At 43.8% G+C, this 21,513-nt stretch overlaps 2 protein-coding genes across 4 annotated transcripts in view; one reads left to right on the top strand and one right to left on the bottom strand.

Moving 5' to 3' along the window:
- The window catches only part of NUP188 (nucleoporin 188), a 26,432-nt gene extending 8,345 nt beyond the window's left edge, over window positions 1–18,087 (bottom strand). Inside the window, exons 1-30 of one of the 3 annotated variants that reach the window (XM_021414318.1) lie at window positions 17,980–18,087; window positions 16,120–16,174; window positions 15,448–15,521; window positions 14,769–14,853; window positions 14,070–14,150; window positions 13,550–13,594; window positions 12,937–13,029; window positions 12,677–12,796; window positions 12,033–12,244; window positions 11,196–11,310; window positions 10,485–10,685; window positions 9,686–9,775; window positions 9,074–9,139; window positions 8,423–8,542; window positions 8,151–8,277; window positions 7,875–8,030; window positions 7,378–7,504; window positions 6,788–6,875; window positions 6,623–6,699; window positions 6,349–6,463; window positions 5,892–6,012; window positions 5,600–5,666; window positions 5,034–5,162; window positions 3,961–4,094; window positions 3,516–3,622; window positions 3,102–3,308; window positions 2,301–2,470; window positions 1,883–1,952; window positions 1,177–1,244; window positions 389–584 (exon numbers count right to left, since the gene is read on the bottom strand). In XM_021414318.1, coding sequence (XP_021269993.1) covers window positions 389–584; window positions 1,177–1,244; window positions 1,883–1,952; window positions 2,301–2,470; window positions 3,102–3,308; window positions 3,516–3,622; window positions 3,961–4,094; window positions 5,034–5,162; window positions 5,600–5,666; window positions 5,892–6,012; window positions 6,349–6,463; window positions 6,623–6,699; window positions 6,788–6,875; window positions 7,378–7,504; window positions 7,875–8,030; window positions 8,151–8,277; window positions 8,423–8,542; window positions 9,074–9,139; window positions 9,686–9,775; window positions 10,485–10,685; window positions 11,196–11,310; window positions 12,033–12,244; window positions 12,677–12,796; window positions 12,937–13,029; window positions 13,550–13,594; window positions 14,070–14,150; window positions 14,769–14,853; window positions 15,448–15,521; window positions 16,120–16,174; window positions 17,980–18,005 — 3,342 coding nt within the window. In that variant the 5' untranslated portion in view covers window positions 18,006–18,087. The other 2 variants (XM_021414320.1, XM_021414319.1) reach the window with 2 other exon arrangements.
- Window positions 18,059–21,513, top strand: DOLK (dolichol kinase). The gene is made up of 2 exons (XM_021414344.1): window positions 18,059–18,159; window positions 19,015–21,513. Exon 2 carries the CDS (start codon window positions 19,120–19,122, stop codon window positions 20,689–20,691), a length of 1,572 nt encoding a protein of 523 aa, XP_021270019.1. The 5' UTR covers window positions 18,059–18,159; window positions 19,015–19,119; the 3' UTR covers window positions 20,692–21,513.

Genomic DNA, 21,513 nt, shown 5'->3' with positions numbered 1-21,513 from the left:
AATTTTGCAGAAATCACTGAAGTCTATGAGCAGTTAACAAAGTTGGCAATGGCTAATTTCCCTGCTGGGCCATTCACTTGACTCAGCAAAATCTCCTCAGGATTACAGAATTACTTTGAATTGCTATAAAAATTGTATACCACTCCCCCATGCTCAGACAACGTGCTCAATTATATCAAAGTACAAAACACTAACTACCCTAACCCTACACAGTGCTCGTGCCAACTTGTGTTCTAAGTGTAGATACACGATAACTGACAGGAAATAAACAGTGGATTCTCACTAACATCTAGCTAATCCCGGAAAGGTTGACACTGCATTATTCAAAATGTTAATATCAGATTATCACGAGAGGTAAGAGAAGAAAACCCACGAGGGTAGCTCTTACATGGCTAGTGGATATAATGAGCAGCATCCGCCAGGCTGAGATGAGCATCTGATATTCTGTCATGGAGGCACAGCTGCTGCCCTCTGTCTCTGCCACATAATATGCCAATGATTTCACATACTCTGACCAATAAGCAAAGCGCTTTTTGGTGGAGAAATTCTTCAGCGTGTCTTTCAGGGACTGATCCAGGGAGCCCCTGACCAAATGAAGAGGAGAAGATATCTTCATTTATTCTTTGGTCACAGACTCTGGGAGGAAAGCCAAGGGCACAGCTTGCAAGTGAAGGGTATTCCACAGATTAGACCTGTGCAGGGAATCCCACTTTTTGCATCACACTGAAGGAAAACAGATGATCCCTGGAGAAAATCTACGATTCGTTCTGTTTTTTAATTGAGGTTTTAGTTAATCCTGACTATTCAGTATATCAAAGGGCAGCTATGTTCAGAAAAACAAACTCAGTGTGAGAAAACTATTAAAATGTTCTTCAGCAATCACTATGCACTTCGCCTATTTCACAATTTGTTGTAATACATATGTTATATTCTGATTGCAGGATACAAGGGAATACAAGCATGCTCACCTATGGGCTACAGAAACAGATCACAAACACAAATCTGAATTTCTTGCAGTCACCAGTTGCATAAAGTGATCTTACAAAGACTGTATAAATCACTGTTCTCCCACGTTTACACAGGATTACATGTATTTATTTCCTCAAAGGCCTACCAGAACTAACACAAAGTTCAGACTTTAGTAGAGGGATGAAGGAGAGACTGCCAAAGACTCACTTGACAACATAGTAGATCTCCAAGCAGATGATTTTCATGATTAAGGCACAGGTATCCAAGACACTGAGCTACAAAGACAAGATGAAAGCAGAATTTGAGCACCTTGCTCTGCAGGGTGAGTGGAACTCTAATTTAACCTTACCCACCCGCTCATCACAGTGACTGATAATCCTGGTTGGGAGACTAGTTTCTCCCATGACAGCAACAGTTATGTCATTTGACAAAGGACCGATGATGGTAAGGAAGGAACGCTGGATTCAAAGCAGCAGTCAAACTGAGTGAGGGCACAGGACTTGCATAACGAAGGGGAAAACACCCACAGAAAGGAAGAATGCAAAAAACCAAACTGAATCCTCCACGATACCAGGCAGCCTGGGCTGTGCCTAAAAATAAGGAGCCAGACTGCATACACAGTACGGATGCACTACACACAGCACATCTTCCAGAGAATGTACACACAGATGCCAGATAACATCTATTTCGACTTCACACGTGAAAAAAGAGCAGAGGATTTCTAAAGGCAGTCCACTGCTGTACAGCCATTCCCTGCAAAGAGCAGAAGAATATGCTTCGGCTGCTGCCTCCATTTAAACCAGTTGGCCATGCTTCTTTTTTGAAAGCCAAAAGCACAAACAGCAGCCACACATGCTTAGAAACCCATGTGAGAAGTACCAAGCTGCCTTCATTTTGCCCAGATGCAACTCACCTCTGACGTTTCTGAAGGCGGAGGAAGAGTCCCAAACAGTGGATTAGTCAAATTTTCCCAAAACTTTGGCCTAAAAGGCAGATACAGAAGTAGTATCAGTTATCTCCCTCACACCTAGCAGCATTTTGTCCATTCCAAATTCCACAGAAAGTATTCTTTTGTAAATACATGATTATACAGCCTTGCACAAAAGAAAGTGAACAACGTGCACTTGCTTTCTGAACATGCACACGCTGGCTTTTCACCTTCTTTCCCAAGAGACAGTACAGATCCAGTTCAAAACGCACGCACAGCACACCCCCCTCAGTAGGACACGCAACATCTAGGATGCAATTGTCCCTCAGCAGTCCAATGAGCCAAAGAGAAGGTGTCATGGAATACGGGCAGCAGAACACAGTGTAGGAAAACAACCACTCACTTTGTCCTCAGAACGAGCATGGCGCTATCTCGGCGGTCCTGCCACAAGGCGTGCAGGAAGGCGATGGCAGCACGGTGCAGGAGGGGAGGACACCAGTACCTCTCCTGTTGTTTGGAGTCTATCAGCTCTAAGACTACTTGGAGGCAACTCCACTCCCCTAAACTGAACTCCTAGAGCAAAAGGAAATGAGAGAGGTTACGCCTCCACCAAACCACTGCAGAGACACCTGTTAGAGCAGGATGTCCTCAGTTCCTCTCGAACCATACGCAGCAGAGTAAATCGTGAGCATACGATGCAGATGCATATTTTGTAAATAACTACAAGGAATGTGTAACACAAGAGGGGAGAAGAGTTTTAGAGGTATAAAAAGTGAGCTAAGCTAAGACTTGGTAAGACCAAATGCCTTCAGAAAGGTCCCAACTCAAGAAGACCTCCAACTGCAAAGCACTAGTGAACAGGTACTGTGAAAAACTGACACTATGTGTTGCGTAGTGGTATTCCCACTAAATGGCTGCTGTCAGAGTCAGGAGAGTAAGGGCACAAGGATCTTTGCTATCTTTGCTCTGACTCAGTAGAGATGTTCTTATGAAAATTGAGGACAGCTTTTTTTCAGTTGTAAGAAAAAGTGAAGCTGGGACCACAGCACACACATTCACTGCAAACGCGTGCTGCATTCACCTTTACATCAGGCACACAGAGTTACACATCAAACCTGCTAGATTCTAAAGACCTGTGCCATAAGACACAGGGATCTTACAACAAAAGAGCAGAGAATCTCCAGGCAAACGTCAGCCATTCTACCTTTGAGCCATCACTGCCATCCTTCACTTCCAAGTTCAGGAAGAGCTCGATGAGCCCAGGCTGTGTCTCCACCGCAACCGTGAGGAATTCCAGTATCATGACCTTAATACGCATGTCCTCAATCTTGCTCTGCAGGCGGGTGAGGAAGGCGTCACGGATGGCAGCAGCATCGCTACCAAGGCAGGCATAAACAGACATGGGAGCAACCTGCAGAAGGAAAGAAATATCAGAAGCCAGGATAACCAAATCCTACGGAATTCTTTTTCTCCTCTTTCAGGCCGCGCTGCCTTCAGCCGACTTGCATTAAGCTCCCTGACACAAACAAGTCTGAAGAAACTATTCTGAAAGAATTTCAGCAGTGGAATCAGTCAGAAAGGAAGAAGCAAAGGAGCTCTGGTGTGAGCCTCATCCTACCGTAGCCAGTCGCTTGAGCAGCTGGATGGCCAGGCGTGGAAGCGCGGGGTCGTGCTTGTGGTAGATGTATTTGGCCAAGACCGCAATAAGATTGTTTCCATGAGCACCTGAAGGGAGCGGAATTAAAATCAAAGATAAGAGCAGTTATCTCACAAATAACAACTTCCATAGCAGAAGGTGAGGTGTGAATTAGGTCAGTCTCCCAAAAGGATGAAGCACAATGGGATCTTAAAGATCATCTAGTTCCAACCCCCTTGCCACAAGCAGGGTTACCACCCACTAGAATGCATTAGAGGAGGGAGAATCAGCCTTCTCCTATCACTAGAAGGCACATTTTGGACATTTCCATAACTCAAATACTGTCTGTAACGAAACACACGCTGACTATTTCTAAGTAACAAAAAAACCACAGATTCCCAGGCTGTCCCCACGGAGGAATACGTACCATGCTGAGTAAGTGCCTGCTCTAATGGAGATACCACGCTAGAGGGGGGTTTCAATCGTATCACATTGTTGGTAACTGAGAACGCCAGCTTAACCGTTTGTATCAGCAGCTGACCTTGGCCTTGCGACTCATCACTGTATTTCAGAAAAGAAAACAAAGGAAGGAACTGTGCTGACAACTGACCCTTATTACCTGCACAACATTCAGAGATGAAATCCTACGCTCTGTCACTCAGAGGTTATAACACATTTTCACTCCGACTGTCACATCCCCACCTAACAGCTGCTGAAACACAAACCCCCACACAGCCACAAAGTACATTGTCTACTCAGCCCTGAACTCTCAGCATCAAACAAAGAAGGAAAAGAGTCTGACAGTCTGTTGTCACTTTTCTCCCCCTCTTTAGGAGAAACACTTTGAATGCATTAAGACAGAGGGAGAAACATTTGCAAGAACCAATCTTAAAGAAATTATAACGCATCCACGATAGATGAAGAGATTCAACTGGCTCTAAAAGCAGTATTTTCCCAAGCTTTTCCTTACAAGATAAACATTCTGGAGAGACAAGAAAGCCAAAAAGGATTTTCACATAGGTATTGCTTTCTCTGTAACACGTCTGGATTCCCTTCTAGACGTTCTAAATGGCACACTTTCTCAAAAACAACCTCCTGGCAAGTTTGGCTGGCCACATGTCGAGGAAAATTCTAATTGTGGCTATAATCCTCCTGCTTCTAATTCACTCCATTCAGTCTTATAAATTAAATGCAAGTTGAATATGTTGTTACAAAAAGTAACTCCAGCAAGCTTAAAGCAATGGAGCACATTTGCACCCACCAACACACCACAAATGTCATTAACACTGAGCAAAGTAGAAAACTAAAGCAACAGCATGAAGTGGTGTGTGTACAGCAAAAGATACATATGGATCTGTAACAAAGAAGGCTTGTTCCTCCAGAATATACAGGGCAGGCTGTCACAGATCCCCAAATAAGTGCAACCAAGCTAAAGCTACATTTCGTATATTATCCCTTGTTTTTTTCCCTCACACTACTAGGATGAAGCACGTGACTCACCTACTAGACTGGGAGGCCATCACCATGTCAATAGTGTCCACACCAATTCCCATGATGTTAATGACAGCTTGCCCTGCTTCAGTGTTGGCCAGGCTGAAGATGCACAAGGACTGAAGGCTGGGGGCATTGCTGAGGGGCACAGACAACACAGAACACCATCATGAGGATCACTCGCAGTACTTTCCTCCCACCACTTACTAACCTACCACAAAACAGCGTTTGCATTTCTACACATCCACTAGCCCCTACTTCATTCTTCCTTCCACTTCCTTCAGAGTGGATGTATCAAATAGGAAAGTGGGTGGCAGTCTGCCCAATGGAACACATATGCTGTTTTCTCCTTCTTCACGATATTTTAAAAACCAACATGCTTTTCTCTGTCCCTCATCTTTTTCTACCCCTCCTATTCTCAGTAATGCAGAAAACCACTGAAATCAGCACTACATAAGCAGGCCAGTTAATTCCAGGTAACTTTCATTCAAAAACTGAAACAAAAAGACAGCGACAGAGCCCTGCTGCACCGTAAGCCAGGCTGTCACAAACCTGACATCCATCATCCATCTTACCTACTGCGAGGATCCATTTCAGGGCACAAATTCAGTATGGCATGAATCAATTGCAGAATGAGGCATCCTGAAACACAGATGAAACGGACTGCTCAGTTTTCAGGAAGATCTGTTACCTAGTCCCTATTATTTTCAAACAAACCACAGCATCTAGCAATACTAGTAGATGCACAAAGCAAATCCTAAATGTCTGCCAGAAAAGATCTGATAAAAAATGGGAATCATGTATGCATTCTCCCCAGGACAGGTGATCCCTTTTGATCTCACCTGTCTACCCTCTCGATGTCCTTACCAATTTTCTCTCTCACTCCATGAGAGTTGTAACGCCACTTGTGGTAATTTGGTAACATCTCCTTCAGGACAAACACAATGCAGGGCACAAGTCCTTGGCTCTGGGTGCTACCAAGTTGTCCCTGGGAGAAACAGAAAAGCTGTTTTTCCACTTCTGGTTTAAAGGACATCAAATCTTTTGTAGGAAGATCAGTCATGTGTCTTTAAGGTGTGAGAAAACCACTGAGCATGGTGCCATAGATTTACAAACGATTTCTATTCTCTCGTAGATCAGATCAAAGCAGTTCTTTTGAAAGAACCAGAGAAAGCACAAAACAGTAACACATAAGGAGTGCAGACCAACAATAGATTACTCAGAGACACATTGCACAGAGGATGTCAGACACCCCTGTATTTCACTTTCTCATCCTATCAGTCTACAGCTGACTTCACATACAGACCACTCCAGAAGCACTCACCCGGACAAGAGTTGTGATGAGGTTCAGGAAGGAGATGGTAACGCTGTACTCGCCTTGAGGCTGCTCTATGCTCATCAGCAGGTTTCCATAGCCCCCAGCATTCATTCCCTCCGCGCTGTGAAACAAGCAAGGGGATTCACTGTACGAATAGTACCACTTTGACATGAGTGAGAAATGCCAGATGCATAGATTCCATAAACCTCAGATTTCAAACAGGCAGAAAGGTCTTACGACAAATTATGAACAATTCAGGCAAAAAAAAAGAAAAGAATACCTAATCATGTGATTCATACTGGACACTGGATTGGCAACGAATGGTAAGAAGCCTGTATGGTGAAGGTCAGTCCAAACCTGCATGAGAACAAGTAGAGATATTATCTCTCACTCACATATGTATGTGTCCTAGTTATCAAACGTAGAAAATCAAGAAGGTCCTCACCTTGGCTGGCATCCGTGCAGCCAGCACTGTCAAACAATTGACACAAGAAGCAATAACGTCCATAGGGGGAGCGATGACAGTTGTCAGCCTGGGAAAGACAAAAAACGCATGAAGTGTACTATTATCTGTCATCTAGCCTACATACTGTTGCTTTGATCCAAAGCATCAAACCTACACTCCAGTGCAGACACCAGAGTCCACACTGTCAGTCCAGCCTTGCCAAGTCTCTCTCTCCCCTGAATCAGATCAATCTACTGCACGAGGCAAGGCTCATCAGACAACAGGCTGTCATAATAAATAGTGATTTATCCAGCAGATGACTGGAAGGAGAGTTAGTATGTGCAACTGTTTTATCACCTGGAAATTCCAGAGCATCCAAGAAGGAAGTGAAGGAGGGGTTGTTCTGCTGAGTTAAAGCATTCTGCAGCCAGAACAGTCCTTCCTGAACATCAACCTCAGAGAGTTCAAGCACTGAGATGCACCTTCTTTCAAATCTTTTGGTAAAAATGGGTAAATGACCACTCCTTCAGTTCACTACAACTTCTCAGGTACCTCTGCTGTTAGTGACTCCATGCCGGTTGGTGACTCACCTCTGCAGCAGCATGTAGATTCGTGATGTGATCGGCAGGAGGCAATCAGCTATGGATACATCAGTGCTGATGACTTTATGAACCAGATCGATGATTGGCTTGACCCTCTGGCAATGCTGAATCACATCTAGGTAAAGAAAACTAGCATTGGAATGCAAAAATCATACTTCAGCAGTTATCATGCTTACAACAATGTACATGCATCTTCCAGAATATCCCCACTCATTCCCCATACAAAAACACTTATTTCATGCACCTCAACTTTTCCCTGATGTAAAATTGCTTTCATCTCATTATGTGCTCTCAGCCTTTTGCAGTGAATTACCATAACTAAAAGCCAAAACCAAAACCAACAACAATAACAAAAACGAACAGGTTTTTGTGTGAGTATTCCAAGCTCTTTCAAAAGTACTCAGAGCTGCTCAATCCTGCTGTTTGTTGTTAGGAGTTACGTTAACAACTACTTTATTCTCTCTTATACTCCCTGCCCCTCTCACCTGCTGTGGATACAACATGGAGCAGCATTTCAATCTCACAGGTAAACAGTGTCCAGCTGCTGTAGGAATACTCCCATCGTACCAAATAAGCTCGATCATCCAGCATTACTTGGCCCACTGCTCCCTGAGGTATCCGCAAATTTGTCTGACCTAGTCCTAAAGATTGAAGGAACAAGTGGAATACAGCCATAAATCTCCCCGTGAGTCAGAAGCCAGGGAAAGAACTAAATTCCCCAAAGCACTTGAATAAGAAAATATGAAATGCAGTTTCCTTACCCAGAGGATAGAGGAGCTTTGGAGCCTGTCTTCGCCACAGTGTGCCATCTTCATGAGAGATCACATCAGGAGGTTTATGCTTGTAGAGTTCAATGTAGAAGGACATTTTATCCAGGAACCGGTACACCTGCACAGAAAGAGAGCTTAAAACACACAGCCAAAGAGACAGACTCTCCTAAAAATAAAGCAACCAGGTGATTACAATGCATTACCACATAGCGCACTATCCCTATCTTGAAATAATCTCCCAAACACCAAGAGAGATCTTGTACCTTTTTTGCAGTAGATTTATCTGACACAAGAGCCTGAAGCAGCTGAAGGAGAGGAGTAAGAAGATGGGGGAACATCCCACATACGCTGTCCAGGATAATACCCAGACCTGCAGTCGGTTCCTGGTGATGGAAACAGAAAACAAATGTCTTATTGCTAAAAAGAAATGCTAAAATAGCCTCAGTATAGCATAAGGATATAGCTCCTTTTAAAGTCGTACACTGGACATTAACCATGCACAAAAGTATCACTCCAGTCCTTGCACAGACTAAAGCATGAGGCAATGTGCAAGTATAAGGCAGGAAGTAAGACTAATGCATGACACATCATCCTAATTCTGTGAGAACAAAAAAATAAGCACGATGCTTTTGTCAGCAGTTAGTTCAATCCTTGCAATCCCAGCCCTGTTTTAAACTATCACCTATATTAAAACTTGTTCCAGTATCCTTCAAGAGTAAAGCCAAGGATGGACCTAAAAGGCAGGAAAGGGCAAACATAAATAAAAGATAGATACAAATGAACACTGGCTCCTCAGGGCCTCCTAGCAACTAGCCAACTAAATATGATCGGTCTGCTCCTTTCCTAAAAGGGAATCTTTTAATCAGGTTTTGGTTTTAAGCAAGGTAGGTCAAAGAAATTGCCAGCATGCTCACCGTCTTCCAGAAGAGCTGAGGAATGCTGGAAGCTGCCAGAACTTCACATGCTGCATCAATTATATCCTTCAGAGGAAGAGAGGAGAAACAAAATAAAACATTACTTTACGCAGAGAGCTTCCATCCCAATCAAATTCTGTCACATTCCTAGAATTTAAGTTTCCACGCTTACCAGCTAAGATGGAACTACTTCCTCTAGTCAAAAGAGAAGGAAACACACCCCACAAAGCCAGTCTAAAGCCATGTTTCTTATCAAGGAATGGCCTGGCCAAGACAAGCTTGTCCACTGCGTTTACAAAGGACTATGTGATGTCCCCTCAAACCTAAAAACTGAATACGTATTACTTCCATTGCTTTGGAAATAAAACACCAACAATTAGTTTCAAATCCCTCGGACTTCAAGTTCAAGATATGCTGTACTTCACTGTTACTCAGCCAGGCTGCAGAGGTGCTTACTAAGTGTGCATAGTGGAAACCACTCTTTTACATCTACCTAAAACACAAATTCTGCTGTTTCAAATGCAGGATTACAATTTAACAGAAGTAATTAGCGTCAGTTCTGACATGTTATTTCAGATTAGCTAACAGATGCAATGAGCGTTGCATGCGTACTTGCTGGTTGCCCAACGTATGCAATTCCAGCGATGTCAGGACAAAGGAAAGAAGCCCATAAATGCACATACATGCTGTGCTGGCAGTACACTGCGAAGACAGAAAACATAAGAGCATTACAGGAAAGATCACGAGCTACAGAACATACTGTAACACTACCTGGTCTCCTTTACAAACTGCACACACCTCTGAGTGCAGTACACAGTCATCAGTTAAACTGCATGCAACATGAGAAATTTCACTGAACTGAGAAACTATTCAGTGCTGCTACTATTATCATTAGAAACGCCTTCAAAATATCAATAAAAAAAATCACTCAGTGCTCAGAGAAATCACAAGATTTGTTTTCATCGGTTTCTGCCCACCAAGTTGATTGCTCTCACACACGGTATGGCTTAATGAAACCATACCTGGAGAGCTGTGCAGAATTAAATCAGCTAGTACTCAAGATCTACAACAGCAAGTACACCCATGGAGGCAAATCAAAAAACGTGATTAGATGCAGTGTGTTCTGATCAAATGAGGTATAGCACTCCTACTTACAGAAGGTTTTTGTTTGTTTTTGTTCAGTTGTGTTTTTTTCATTCTCTGGGCATAAAAATCTGTTTAGTACCAGTTTGATTTCTGCTCTTCACTGAAAGAATGTGAGATGATAAAACATGCTTTATTGCATGCTATGGTTCAAATCAGCTTCAGCTTGCAATCACTTTGATTCAAAATCATCCACTTCCCACCACATCTTCACAGCACTAGTAGTTAAAAACCTTCAAGAGCTTACATACGATACTAAGAAACTCACATTCTTGCCCCCACTGCTAAGTGATCTCAGAAGCTTTGTCAGGTACTGGAACACATTGAGCTGGATAGCAGTGCTGCCCATTCTCCTGATAACACTGGCTGACTCCTCTGGATTTATGGTATGACGGAGCAGAGCCCAAGCCAAAAGCACTGGAGCATGATGTGAGACATCTCCTAACTGCAGCAGCTGATTGTCCATTTCCTGCAAGGAGACAAGAGCAACACAACTGAGATCCCACAGAAGCAGAAATTACTCAGTAATCATATTGCTGATGGCAACTTTCTGCTAACACTCATCTTTCCATTACAGATAATTACTTCAAACATCTAACTAACCAAACCATGCGTTTGCAGTCTTGGTCTGGCTTTGTGCATGTTTTACTGACTAAACACAGAAGTTCTCTGTCCTAAAAGCCCTGACACTGAGAAGGGAATGAAACAGAAGATTTTTCAAGTTCACATTGCCTGTTTCTTTGCACACATTCTTCTTCTTTAAAGAAAAGTCCAAGATAATCAAGTAAATAAATGGGAGAAGAATTAATTTCCCTCTTATTTGTCCCAGCACGTTACGTGGATGCTAGCTCTTATGTTTAGTCAACAAACACAAGAATCAGAACCCTTTATATATAACCTTTTAACAGCACTGCTTGCATAACCAGAGGAAGTTTTACACTGTCTGGCTGAACATGGGGTTACCCTGCCTGCACTTTACCTGGTGGACATGTGCATTATTGGCTAACTTGTGCTCCTCTGTCCTATCATCCAAAGCGCGCTCATGGAGGGAGTCAATTTCCATGCCTTCCACCAGAATAAGAGCACTGAAGTAGCTGCAAGCAGGAAAGAGGGGAAAAATCAAATAGGTTAGACACGTTTTTTCAGAATTCAGTTGTATGTTGTGTTTTTGTTTTTTAATTTAAAAAGAATGATTTAGTTTGCATTGGTTCAGCTGCTCTTTGAAGAACTATGACATTGTATAACAACTTAGCAGCAAGGTAATCTAAATTCTGTCTTGAAACACTAAGCATATAACAGATTAAAATCTTCAAAATTACCACTGAACAGACAAAACCAGACCTTTTTAACTCTATACCTCCTGCCAAGACATTCATTCCTTTGGGATGCATCCTGAGCTATGTCCCACACAGCAAAACAAAGCCATTATTGCCCCTGTTGTAAGCAAACCCGTGATAGCTTGTACTGAAGCAACACAGTTCACAGTACAGCACTGTGAAGATGCAGTTTCACTTCACAACTAGACCATCTAAGAATAAATAGCACTGTGTCCTCGTTGCCATTCTTACTACAGACAGTTAGATGAAAACTGGCATCTGGATGCTCCTCTGCTTTGCAATCGCATCTTCATTTTGCCACAAATATCCAGTGCAATCAGAAAAGACATTTTGCCTTCATCATAATTAGTTTAGCTTGATTTTCAGAGTGGTGATTTTAAGAGAGAGAAGAGAGAAATATAAGCACTTCTTTTTTTTTTTTCCTGAGGAAAACAATTGCTCTGTTCTGTACTCGCTTCACAAATATTCATGTTACTTACCCAATACGATCCACCAGGTGATCCATGCTCTCATCTACCAAGTGCCTGTTGGTTTGTCTAGTGCCAAATCCCTGCTCCTTGAACAACTTCGCAAATGCCAGAAGCTCATCAGGTGCCATTTCAAAGTATGCATAGTAGAGGAAGATGACTTCCAGGAGCATGGACTGCTCACGGAGGCATTGCACAAACCAACGAGAAACCTGACGCTCTGTCTGCACAAGGAGAAGTCCCAACATCACACATCAAAGCTCACAGAGCAGACAAAGCAATCAGAAACCAAGAGGGGTTGAACTATTTCAAAGTTTCCCTAGTCCATGGTTTGCATTAATAACAAGAAAAGCCATTGCAAGTACAGTGCACTGATGCAGAGAGACTATGAAGAGCTACATGAACTGATCTGTTAGCTGAGTGTTATCAACAGATTTCTTACAAGGAAGAATGAGTTTCAAACAGCTTGCTTTGGTACTGAGCAATACTCAGTTCAATTGAAGAGAAAACTATGTTTAGGTTTCTCAGACCAAGAGAACTATTATTTCTGACTACACCTGCACACACATTTCAACACACTATATATAAAGACAGACTTTCTAGGTCAGATAGATACATTTGGTAAGTTTTATAGAAGAGCATGGAAAAAAAAATACCATTAGATTTCCATGTGTTTCCCATGTAGGAGCTTCTGCTTTGTACAGTTCTTCAAACTGTTTACGGTAATTAGGAACTAGTTCCTTGTCCAACTTTTCCACACACTGGAAGTACTGTGCCTTAAACAAGCAAACAAATAAATAAATGAACTTTCACACCCATTCTCATGTAGTTTTGGCAATCACAGGTGGATAATTAGTACACAACTTACATATTGAGCCTATTTCAATGACATCCAGGAAAAGGTTCCTGTACTCACTGTATAAGGGTGCCTCTCATCCTGAAAATAAGTGAGTAGATGGAGGACACAGCGCAGAATGCAGATCCTCTCTTCGTAGTAATAGTCAGCAAGCTGTGAATATATAACAGCACCAGGATCAATTTGGTATTGTGTTCAACTCCCATTCACTTTCCTCTTCCAGCGCCTTCAGCACCAAAATACATATAGTGCTCAAACACTACTACAGATGGAATTTCAACTAAGCAGTTTTAAGTTACCTAAAAAATAAAAATAAAAGCACCAAAACTTAATTAACTTAACAGAACTCAATAAAACACGTCCACTGGGACATGTCTATAATTACGCCGTTATTTGATAAAACTTGTAAGAAAGGCAAAAATAAGAGACACAGATGATCTCCCATTCTTAATCTTTAGTAATCTCAGCCAGGTGTGATGATCAACCTCCATTTCAGAGCTGTCCCTTCACACAGAAACATATAAAGCCACGAGCTTTGGAAAACGTGGAAGCACACAGCTGACCAGCTGAACTCCCTGCCAAGCCCAACATCTCCATCATTCCAAGGTTTTCTGAATACAAAACGTGAGCTCTCAGATCTTTTCAATAGAAAACATAAACGGAAATGACTAACCTTCAACATCAGAGCCTGACTCTGCCTTTCATCCTGAAGAACTGTCTGTAAACAAAATATAACAAAATAATTATCTATTGCAGAAATACCTACTGACAAAATAAGTATCATTAAATTAAAAAAAAAAGAAAACCCACAGCTGAAAGAAATGAGAAAATTTTTCTTTCCATTTCTTTTGGAAAGATAGTTTCCAAAACTACAAAACCAAAATACTTATTTGTAAATGTTTGTTCTTCATCTCCACCCACTCTCATTCACACATCTGTAGGTTTCCTGCATTCCTGAGACAGAGATGAGCCAAATCCTTGCAGACAGATTCAAGCAGGAAGAGGACCAGAAAGTTAGACCTGAATATCTGCGGTCACATTTCTGTATAGTGGTACTTGGCCACTGCAGGTTCAGAGAACACAAAGTCTTTTCCAGTTCAGAATGTGGGGTTGCATATCATAATATTCATCAGCAGATTACTGGTATTGTGGAAAGATGTATAGTGAACAGAAAATAAGTGGGAGCTGCAGACCTTCAGGGAGTCCCTTGTTCCTCTGTAATCTTCTTGGAGATAACACTGTAACAACTGCACACTCTGCTCTTCATCCAGTCCCTGGAAAAGAAAAAAAAAAAAAAAAAGAGAGATGCTCTGAAATGAACAAAAGGCAACTGAATTCATTACAGATTCTCTCCAAATATTTCAGGTAGATTTTCTCTTCAGAATAAATAATAATAGAAAGTTGGTGCTTTTCAGGATGATGCTTGTTTCATGAAAAGCAAAATACACAAGCTTTGATGTCATTTAGGTGCAGCCAGTTAAAACTACAGTAAAGGAGCAGAACAGCCATTTAAACAAAGCTACTGCCACTGGTCCTTGCAGGTAAACAGCATTTTCAAGCGTGGCAGCTACGTTAACAGACGTCAGTTTTTAGCTGAGCAGTTTCAGATGCCTTTAAAGAACCCAAGACCAAAGCGTGTTGCTTTTGAAAAGCAGGAGGGGATGTTAACCAGGAAAACAAACCACCTCACAAAGTCACTAATCACTTCAGAAATTTTTGATTTACAGCCCCTACAGGTATGTGAAACATCCTTTAGATTTCTTTGAACTGAAAGAAACTTAACTTTGCCTCTACTCAGCATCAAGAAGCTTACTTAAATAACAGAACCCCAGGAACTATATAATCCAAGTGCAAGGATGAAAAAAAGTAATCAGAAAAGCACCTTCACTCACCAAGAACTTGCTGACCCTCAGACCCAACTCTTTTAGTGGAGCAGCGACATCTTTATCAGCTTTTATCTTCTCTGCTGAAGTTGTACTAAAGAAAAAAAGAAACTGTCATCATTAAAAATGCAGCAACTCCAAGGAATGAACTCAAGAGGCTTTAATTTCAAAGTTCTCAATTTTATCCGTTTAAACCGAACACTTTTTTTCTCTCAGTGGCCTTTCAATACGTCATACAACAATAATCAGCAATTTTCCTACCAGATAATACTCAACGCCGTTCAGTACTTTACTGGTATAATAAACACAGGCTACATTCATTCTATCCTTTCCAACGAAGGAATCTAGTTATCTGACATGACTAAGTGTCAAGAGGAGCCACTTCACTGCAGGGTGCCTACTTGCACTTCAGCACCACAGCTGAGCAGAGGTAAGGAAGGGTTAAGAGCTTTCTAACATTTATAATGACAGCAGAAGCTACTGTTGTTTCTTTCTGGCCTGTATTTTAGGCCCTAGAATGTAGTCTGAATTAAGCACTTTCTGTCGTTGCTCCTTTCCAAAAACCTCAAATCATGCAAGAGAATAAAAATCTATTTTTAGCAAATCAGAGAGAAATATTCAATATGCTCCTCTACTTATTATTAGATCCCACTTTAGAGGTTAATTTATAATCAGGCAATTACTGTACCTTGGAGGTTTGTAGTATGAAAGCCCTTCTAACAATCTCTGCCAGTGCTTGTTCAGTTCTGATGCAATCTGTGCCTAAAAAAAGAACCAAATACTACTGAACAGATTCCTCAGCATCTCCTGTCGAGCAGCAGATTTGTTTAAGTAAAGCAAAGAAATTTCACCATCACAGAGACAGGAACAACACAAGGCGAACAAGATGATCCAGACTGACTCAAGGTACACACTGTTGTGAGAAAGCTTGCTGCGTTGCCTACTGTTAGGAAGGGAGAGGAAAGAGGAGACACTGGACTTGGTTCTGATACGTTTGCATTTCCAATCTCTGGGCACATTCCTGAACACAGTGGCTCCATCCCAGAAAATTCAGAAGCGAGCTGTACCACTCACAAATACCCTAGACCAGTCAGTCTAGCAAGCAGCATTCTGTCCATTCCAGAGAGGAAACCAGAGGAATCCAGAGATTTCACATACTCCCTTCCAGGCAGAAGCTCACGAAGCAGCTACGTGCAAGGAGTGGAAGAACAAACAGGTAGCGGAGAAAGAGCAACAAAAACTGCGCTGAGGAAAAGGAAAAAGCATCAAAACTGTTGCTCAAACAGATGTACAAATGATGCATTTGGCTGCAGAGTCCATTAGGTGACAGGCAAACCTGCTTATCAAGACATGGACTTACTGGTTCTCTTAAAGCTGATCTGCCCAGGAGAATTGTCCACAATTCTCTGCTGCTCCTGTAAATAAAGGGAAAACGTGGAGACTGTTTAAGTAACAAACATCATTTCAGGCTTCTATTTAGCACACACCTTTTCAAAATTGCAATTATTTTTATAGAGCAGATCACCCCCCTCCTGTAGTAAAAGTAAAATGATTTAAAGGACATTCATTTTTAGCTGAACAGTTTCAGATACGCTGAAAGAACCCATGAAAGACCAAAAGAGAGCGACTGCTGATGGAACAAAACTTATGACACCTGTTTGATGCAAGCTTACATCAGCTTAAAAGCTCAATCTGATCTTGGTAACTGAAAGCTTGGGGTTAGTATAAAGAAACCTAAATAAAGAATAGAGCAGTATTTTATTGGGTTTCACCTGATGCTGTCCTCCAAACAAATTCTTCTTAAATAGTTTCTACCTTCGCACAAAGACCAGTGCAAAACCAGGTGAAAAGAAGAAATGCAGCACCTTTCCAAAGGGGAGAACACTAGCCTCAGCTCTTCAGAACATGCACCTGAGCTTCTCGTTTCTTCTCCCTTCCTCAGAAACTTGTAGGAAAGCCAACCTGTGCTGGAACGTGTTACAGACCAAGCCCTCACCCTGGCACAGCATCTGGAAAGATGAGTCTCCCTACAACAGCTCTGCAGAAGCACGCTTGCCAAAAAGAACAGGTCAGGAAACTTAAAACTGACGGTTTGTCAGCAACGTAATACAACTCAGGAGCGAAAACACCACAACTCCCCCCACAAAAGGCTGTTTAAAAAAACAAAAACAATAACTTATCTTTAGATTAGCATCATGGAAATAACCCGCTACAGAAGTGAAAGTCACCTGCAACGCCTGACAGATGCTACCACTAAAATGACTTATAAAACATACTATTTCTGGTGCACCTATCAACCAGTTTCTACCTCCAAGCTCCTCAGGAGGAGCTGAACTCCCCTGCTGATGGTCAGCAGCTGCATGTGGAGCCTCTGCAGCCCAACAGGTGCAGAAAGGCCACCGAATTTTACCAAGAAACAAATGGCTTTGCAGAACACGGAGCCGACCTTGCACTTCATTCTACTCTAACCTCTCCTAGGGTTACAGCAGGTCACTTCTCATGGCTAATTTGTTAATTAGGCTCTGGGAGAGCGATGGAAGGAAAGATCTCTTGGTGCGGCCATAGGTAACAGAGATGTTCTCGTCCCCGCTGGGGCTTGTGAGCTCTGCTTTAATACAATTTCGACATCTAGGACCAAACGGAGCCTGAAAGCGACAGAATAAACGACCAAAAGCAAACGAAGGCAGCGGGCCGAAGGGGCTCATCAGAAAAAAGGGCTTCCTTTATACAGCTCCCGCATGGCTGTCAGCTTCTTTTGGATGTTTGCAAAGAGCCCTCCGAGAAGCGAGACCGAGGGATCGCTGCGGCCCAGAGACAGCCGGCGGGCACGGAAACCCCGAGGGGCCGAAGGGACCCACGAGGGGATTTCCTCAGCAAACCGCGCGTGCTCTCCACGAACCGAGGCGCCCGGTGGGCCGGAGGCATCCCGCAGAAGTCACGAGGAGCAGCAGGTCCCTCAGGCCGGTCCGGGGCCTCAGGGCCCCCGCAGGGCCCCTCAGCCTTAGGACGAGGCGGGGCCAGGCCGAGCGCGGGGGGCGGGGTCAGAGCGGCGCGAGCCCCGCGGCCGTTAACTCTGCCCTGGCCGCCCCCCCACGTCCCCTCCTCTCCGCGGCTCTCCTCCCCGCTCTTCCCCCGCGGCGGGAACGCGCGCACAGCGACGGACGGCGCCCGCCCCGCCCCGCTCTCCGTTCCCGCCGCAGCAACCGCCGCATCCCCGCACCTCGCGCACAGCCCGCCCGCCGCCATCTTCGCTGCCCCTCTCACGTGACCCGCGGCGCCGAGCGCAGAGCCTCGCCGGCGTCACGTGGTACGGCCGCTCCGCCTCCGCTCCCCCCCTCCTCTCCCCGCTGCTCGGGGTCATGTGACGGGCGGCAGCGCCAAGATGGCGGCGTCCTGCCAGGTTAGTGTGCGCCGCGGGGAGCGGGCGGCAGGGGGAAGGCGGCGGCCACTTGGAGGCTACTGGGCAGCGCCTCCTGCTGGGGCTTGTCGGGGCCTGGGGGACCGCGGAGGGCGGCGGGGAAGGTTCCCAGCCCAGAACAGCAGGGCCCCTGCCGCGGCTGCTCGAAGCCCTGTCCAGCCCGGCCCTGAGCACTGCCAGATTGGGGCATCCGCAGCTCCCCTGGGCAGCCTGTGCCAGGGCCTCGTCGCCCTCATCACTAACGGTTTCTTCCTAGTATCTAACCGAAATCTGCCGTGCTTTAGTTTAGAGCCGTTTGCCAATATCCCATCGACGCACTCTCCACTGAGGAGTCCCTCCCATGTGTCCTGGCCCTTAGGCACCCGGCAGGGTTACCTGGCAGGCACCAGAAAGTAACACAGCAATGAAATAGCTCGTGTTGCAAATCCACACGTCAGCAGCTTTTGAAAGCTGCTGCCCTAGAACTGAAGATCTGCGTTTCAGGTGGTGAAACTGTTCCTTGTCCTGTAGCCCAGCTGGCAGCTTGCTGCAGTGAAGCCATCTGGGAATGGTTATGGCTTGTTTGCTTCATATTTCAAGTCAAAGACGTAATTTAAACTATTTCTGTTGCAATACATGTCCCTATGTATTGAGCAGTTAGCTTCTGTCAGCACAGCTTGGACTCTCAAATGGGAGTAACAGTTTAGACTGATCCCTTCTCTCTGATGATGGACATTAACAGTTGGCATATAATATCAGTCTAAACTGAGCTTACAAACAAGACAGCTGCAAGCAAGCTTCAGTTTTTCTAGTGTTCTAGTAGTTGCTTTCATTGTTTGTTCTTTTTCTTTTAAATAGGAATCACAGTAGCGTGAAAGAGAATTCCTTCTAGTGGACAACTACTGAGAAGATCAGGACCTGTGAGAAAGATCTTGAAAGCCGAAGCCGCATCAGGCTGGAACCATGTTAAACAAACCAGTGCTGGTGGAATCCCTGATCGTCTTCAGCATCGTTCTGTGCGTGCATGCAGTGGTGTGGGACCGCTACTCCTGGTGCGCTGTAGCTCTTGCCATCCAAGCTTTCTATGTCCAATTCAAATGGGACCGTCTGCTGCAGCAGGGGGGGGCTGTGTTCCAGTTCCGCACCACAGCGAACAGTGGGCTCCTGCCTGCCAGCATGGTCATCCCGTTGCTGGGGATAGCGATGAAGGAGAGGTGCAAGGCTGCTGGTATCGTGTACTTTGAACGCTTTGGCATAGTCGTAGCTTCCACGGGCATGTTGGTTGCTCTATTTTTGTCTGTAATTGCTGTCGGCATCACAAAACCTGTGCCCACCAACACTTGCATACTCACTGGTGTTGCTGGCAGTATAATTATCTATACCATGAAGCACTCTTTGACTGTTTCAGAAGTGATAGAGGTCCTAGAAGTGCTGCTAATTTTTGTCTACCTCAGTATGATCTTGCTCTACCTGCTGCCTCGATGTTTTACTCCTGGAGAAGCACTGTTAGTTCTCGGAGGTATAAGTTTTGTTCTCAATCAGCTCATTAAACGCTCACTGAATGTAATCGAGGGCAGAGGTGAACCCATAGACTTCTTCCTCCTGGTGGCAGTTATTGGAGTTGTTATTCTTGGGCTTTTTTTCACTGTTCTCTTCATTTTCATGGATTCGGGTACGTGGATCTCCTCCATGTTCTTCCACATGATGACAGCAGTGCTAGGTTTAGGAGTCATCATGCCTTGGCTTTACCGACTGATCCGGAGGAACCCTTTGTTCTGGCTGCTCCAGTTTTTGTTTCAGACACAGACAAGGGTTTACCTTCTCATATATTGGACTTTTTTGGCTGCTTCAGCGTGTGGCATAGTTTTCTACCAGAATGCCAAGAGATCATCTGAATCTAAAAAACACCAGGCCTCAACCATTACCAGAAAATATTTCCATTTCATTGTTGTAGCAACTTTCGTTCCCGGACTGATTTATGACCGCCAGCTTCTCTATGTTGCTGCAGTCCTGTGTCTGGCCGTGTTCATATTCTTAGAGTATATTCGGTACTTCAGGATAAAACCGTTTGGCCAAACTCTTCGGTATTTGCTGTCTCTCTTCTTGGATGAAAGAGACAGTGGACCTCTAATCTTGACTCACATTTACCTTCTTCTTGGCATGGCCCTCCCAGTGTGGTTGTTCCCCAGATCTTGTGCCCCTAAAGGCGCCTTGTCTGGGGCAGGAGCACTGGTCCCCTACGCTGGGGTGCTTGCAGTTGGGGTAGGAGACACCATGGCCTCTGTTTTTGGCAGCACCATGGGGGAAATCAAATGGCCGGGCACAAAGAAGACCTTTGAAGGGACAATGACAGCAATTTTTGCTCAGATCATTGCTGTGGCTCTTATTCTGATCTTTGACAGCAGCGTGAACCTGAACTCCAGCTATGCCTGGATTCTGGTGTCTGTGAGTTTAGTTTCTCTTTTGGAAGCTTATACAACCCAAATTGATAATTTGCTGTTACCTCTCTACCTCCAGATCATGTTTATGGTTTAGAAGCACTTCCAAGAATAGAAGTTTCTCCGTTTCTAGAGAAAAGCAGCAACAGAATATATGCACATCAATCACAGATGAAAGATGATCCAAACAGTGTTTTTCTTTCATTAAAAAACAAATGGCAAAAAAAAAAAAGTTTATTTAAAATAAAAGTTTTGTTTTGGTCTATGTTTGTCATAGTTTTTAAAACAGCACGAGTTGATTTTTGTCGTCACAAGAACTCAGCCATGACTGATAAACTGCATTATCACAAATGCTGTTGTTAAGGCGGAGGAAGAAGAGGTAAGTCAACTGCAGGAAAAAGATTTTGCCACCTCTGCATTGCATCAGAGCCAAAACTTGTTTTACTGTACCGAGTCCTGGTGTCTTCTATTACAGCCTACACAAACTGCTTGTTTCTGTAGAAGCACTGCTTAAATCATGTTTTATCATGAAAGCAGCCACTGCACAGAGTGAATATGACTTTCCTGATGTACCCGGTCACCCTCAAGTCCCCATGCACCACGATGCATGAACACAACTTCAAACACAATACTTACAGAGCCTAAATTAATCAGTGGCAGGGCTGAGATTGTAAGAGGCCATTTATTCCAAGCAGCACCAACAAGAAGGTTACAGTTTTAGGCCTGGAGGTTTATGCAACAAGAAAATATTTGGGGTTTTGTTGTTGTTGTTGTTGTTGTTTTTCTTGAGATTTTAATCTCTAAATTATTTGGAATAATATTTACTGGAGTGGAGAAAAAGTAAGCTAGCTCACAGAAAATAACTAATTATGCATTCACCATGAAAGTCAATAAACATCTCTAATACTTCTGCAGTTTC

Source organism: Numida meleagris, chromosome 16 (genome assembly GCF_002078875.1).
Source record: "Numida meleagris isolate 19003 breed g44 Domestic line chromosome 16, NumMel1.0, whole genome shotgun sequence".
Classification (NCBI taxonomy): Eukaryota; Metazoa; Chordata; class Aves; order Galliformes; family Numididae; genus Numida; species Numida meleagris.
Note: the sequence above shows the minus strand (reverse complement) of the source record. Positions and strands in the feature narration are given on the sequence as shown.

Bases quoted from the DNA above. Each gene is read 5' to 3' on its own strand.
- DOLK (XM_021414344.1), top strand. From the start codon at position 19,120: ATGTTAAACAAACCAGTGCTGGTGGAATCCCTGATCGTCTTCAGCATC.